Consider the following 4,481-nt stretch of genomic DNA (forward strand, 5'->3'; position numbering starts at 1 on the left):
GTGGCGTGGAGTAAAAAAATAATAAAAAATAAAAAATAAAATAAAAAAATTGCAAAGGTAAATCCCAGTAAGTCAATGCCTTCGAAAGAAAAAAAATGCAGAGGCAACCTCTGGCGTGGAGTAAAACCGCGTAAGTTAATATCTCTGTAAAAATCAAACTTGCTAAGTTAACCTCTGACGTGACTCACGTAAGACCCCGTAGGCTAATGCTTTTGTAAGAAGAAAAAATTTGCAGAGGCAACCTCTGGCGTGAGTTAATGACTGTCAGAAAAAAAATTGCAAAAAAAAAAAACATTTACATACAAGCTCTGGCGTGGCGTAAAACCATGTAAGTTACTACCTTTGTAAGGTGAAAAAAAATTTAAATAAAACATTTACAGAGGCATAAAACCCTCAAAGTTAATGGCCTCGTAAAAAAAAAAAAAAAAAAAAAAACTTGTAAAGGCAAGATCTGGCGTGGTCTAAAAACTCATAAGTTAATGCTTTGGTATGAAAACAATTTTTTTTACCTACAAAGTAAACCACAGGTGTGGTGTAACACCCAGTATGTTAATGTCTTTATAAGAAGTTACAAAGGCAACCTCTAGCATAGAATACATCCATATAAGTTAATGTTTTTGTAAGAAGTAAATGAAAATTTACAGATGCAACCTCTGGCACGGCGTAAACTCCTGTAAGACAATCTCTGTAGAACAAAAACAAAAAAAATTACAGAGGCTACCTCTGGCGTGGTGTAAAATCCCGTAGGACAATGCTTACGTCAGAAAAAATCAAATAATAAAAAATACTTGCAGAGGCAACCTCAGGCGTGGCTGAAACCCGGCTAATTAATGTGTATGTAAAAAAATAGACTTGTGGATGAAGAATTACACATACAAACCCCAATGATATGATAAATCAGTCTGTATCTGTCTCAGGGCTTTCTATTGGTATTAACCTTTCATTTGATTCATTTAACTCTGTGAAAACATCATTCCAAGATTAACTACATCAAAATAAAACAGAAAATAATTCCTAAATGGCATCAACGACTAGGTAAAAGAGCGTTCCTTTTCGATTAAATGATGAAATTAAAAATTAACCACTGAGAAGAAATATAAAGACATAAACGGAGATGCAAATTTATATATTTCCTTACAAAAAAGAAAAATAATTTCAGTTAAACCATGCATTTTTGAAAAGAATGAAACAGTTGAGCGACAATTCAAAAAACGAACGTGCTTTCCAACGACTTTTATCCACCAGTTTTCGCAAGTGTAACACTTTTGAAATGCGATCAGTTTCGTGATGTGCAGCCTAGCAAAATTGCCCCTATGCAAGGTCACTGAGGTGGAGCCGAAACCTGCCCCGGATCGCCTACAGAATATAAAGATAGTCTCGCAAGCTCCATGGTATCATTCACTTGCGGCTTTCAATCTCTGGAGCTTCTGGTTTCTAACTCTGCAAATCAACCATGAGGACTCTGGTGCTTTGTAGTGAGTGATTCAACTTTGGAATATTTTTTATAGTATATTTCCATGAGATAACCGATTGGAATAACCTCTGTATTCATGAAATTATTTTAAAATACCATTTAAATATATCAGTGGAATTTTTACAAAGCATATAACTTTTTCACTTACTAAGACATTATACAAAATATATAATTTTTTGTAACATAAATGAAAAGAAATTCTACACATCACTGCACCTTAACCTTGGATTGTGTTAGTATTTTCCATAACTATGAGAATTCAAATTCTCCTTGGTGAATTACTTATTCTGGAAAAAATATGATGAATTTCTTAATCTGGAAAAAATATGATGAATTTCTTAAATATTTACACATGAAAAGTAACAATTTCCAAAAAATTCACAACATAACATATTAAACAGGCAATCGTTGACAGTATAACAAAATATCAATAAAAATAAGCTATTCTTGTCAAATAAACAAATCAGAATAATCCACAGTAACACAATCCTGCTTACTCCTTTCCTTTCTAGCTCTCTTGGCCGTCACATCCGCAGACAGAAGGCCACCACCACCAAGCAATGGTTATGGAGCTCCACCAAGTGCTCCAAGCAATGGGTATGGAGCTCCACCAAGCAATTCTTATGGACCTCCAAAGAACGGTTATGGAGTAGACCCACTTGCTGCACTGGCAGAAAACATCCCTGGAGGTGGTATTCCTGGTGAAGACTATCCCGTCTTAGCCTCTGTTCCTGATACTGGATTCGACTGCAATGCCCAGAATGTCCCTGGATACTACGCCGACACTGACCCCGAAGCTGGCTGCCAGGTCTTCCACATCTGCCAGGATAGGCCCAATGGACGCCGTCAGCAGGACTCCTTCCTCTGCCCCAACGGCACCATCTTCAATCAACAGTACCTAGTCTGTGACTGGTGGTTCAACTTCGACTGCGCTGACGCTGAAGACTTCTACTCAGTCAACGAGCTCATTGGAGTCGTTCCTTATGGATATGGGAAAAGTAATAGCAATGGTAACAATGGATACGGCTCCAACGGAAATGGTAATGGCAACAATGGCTATGGTTCCAATGGAAATGGTAATGGCAAGAATGGCTATGGTTCCAATGGAAATGGTAATGGCAAGAATGTTAACGGTAGAAGCAACAATGGCTATGGTTCCAATGGAGGTCGAAACGGTAAGAAAAATGGCAACGGCAAACGGAATGGTAACGGAAATAGCAATGGCTATGGGGCAAATGGTAATGGAGCTGCTGTTTCTCCCAGCAATATTTATGGTCCACCTACCGCCCCTAGCAATGGCTATGGAGCGCCTGCTGCTCCAAGCAATGCTTATGGAGCTCCTGAAGCCCCTTCTTCTGCATATGGAGCTCCATTTTAAACGACCTCTGCCGCTTAGTATTTTCCGACACCATTTTTGTTTTCCTGTCTCCTTGCATTTGGACTTCTGAAACGTAATATATTTATGTAAATAAATATGAAAGAGTACACGTACCTTTATTTACCCCCCAATAAACAACCAATAAGAAAATTTCCATATATGATGAAAATGTTCGATGAGACGCCAGTTTACATCACTCAGTCATCGAACCCCATATTTTCGTAAAAATAACTTACTACATTTTACAAAATTCTGTTGTTTAGTATTAATTACTTTACAATGATAAGCATCCTGATTTCCTGGCATTAATTAAAAGTAATTCAAGCAATATAATTTTCTGAACAATGTCACACTTTTAGTCCCTGATCTATGTTTAAATTTACCCTCCAAGGAAAATGGGTGCATGCTTTGTCAGTATTCTCTCGGTAAAAGATTCTGTTTACCTTCATTTATTTTTGAAGTTATTCAAGTAAATGATAAAAGGTGAAAAAATGCATAACTTTGCAGGTGAGAAACCAGCAGAAAAAATCTGAGCAGTCAGAAAAGCATACAGTTCAAGAAAATTAGGACATAAGGTAGAATTACACAAGTTTCAAGAAAATTAAAAAAAAACATGAAGCTGATGACAGCAAAAGTTCTATATTTACATATTAAGCTACAAAAAATATTAGTTTATGAGAAATAAGAGGCACTTAGCAATGGTCAATACTATCCAGTTTATCCATCAACATTAGTAATAACAATGTATAAAGAGATCTTTCAAGATCCAATGTTTTTTAGCATTACTGAAAATTCTTTTCAATCTTTAGTGAGCCTCACTAATCATTTCTGGCATTCTATCAGCTGACACAACAGTCACTATGGGTATATTTACTTTCCTGCTGCAATGTACCTGGCTGAGGTTCCTCAGAGTTGGAAATATGAAGTTTTCATTATAAAACTAATATTGTAATACTTACCTGAACACCTGAATTAGCCCTGGTCACTGACCAGCCCGAACTATATCCCCACAGAATTACCTGTAATTGGGTAATTTTTTTTTTAACTGCCAGCACTAGTAACGCTGCAGGTAAACCCCCTTCTACCGAGTTACCTGTACCACCGGCTGGCAGAGCGAACTGAATGTCCTTAAGATAGAAAGACGTGAAGACAGAAGCCGATTTCCAGGTTGCTGCTTCCAAAATCGATGATACTGAATAGTTCCTCAGGAAAGCCGAAGAGGGAGCTATTCCTCTAATGGAATGTGCTCTTGGGCGAGAATCGCTGCTACCGGGATCAGCAGGAACGTTACCTGAGGCCTGAGTAATAACTTCCTGTAGGAAAAAACTGACCACATTCTTTGAAATGGCTCTAGAGGGATTCCTCAGTGACACAAATAACGTCTGCGGATGAGGCAAGAGCTTTTCTGTAGGTGCTAAATATGTCTTCAGTACACGGACCGGACAAATGCGCATTTCTAGTTCGTCGTTTCCAACAAAATCCTCCAGAGAGGAAACTTTAAATGCTCTCAGCAGGGGAATGGTTTCCGATTCCGATTTGGCGACAAATTCCGGTACGTTTGAGAGATAGATATCCCTACCAAAAAGCAATACTGTCCTAGATACTGGTTGTATCTCTCCCACTCTCTTT

General features: G+C 37.8%; 1 protein-coding gene across 1 annotated transcript; it reads left to right on the forward strand.

Moving 5' to 3' along the window:
- Positions 1-1,396: 1,396 nt before the first annotated feature.
- On the forward strand, positions 1,397-2,959 carry LOC135198410 (pro-resilin-like). Its single transcript, XM_064225943.1, has 2 exons — positions 1,397-1,475; positions 1,987-2,959. The coding sequence occupies exons 1-2, from the start codon at positions 1,454-1,456 to the stop codon at positions 2,850-2,852; spliced, it is 888 nt and encodes a 295-aa protein (XP_064082013.1). The 5' UTR covers positions 1,397-1,453; the 3' UTR covers positions 2,853-2,959.
- Positions 2,960-4,481: the final 1,522 nt, after the last annotated feature.

The sequence above is a fragment of the Macrobrachium nipponense genome, chromosome 22 (genome assembly GCF_015104395.2).
Source record: "Macrobrachium nipponense isolate FS-2020 chromosome 22, ASM1510439v2, whole genome shotgun sequence".
NCBI classification, from domain to species: domain Eukaryota; kingdom Metazoa; phylum Arthropoda; class Malacostraca; order Decapoda; family Palaemonidae; genus Macrobrachium; species Macrobrachium nipponense.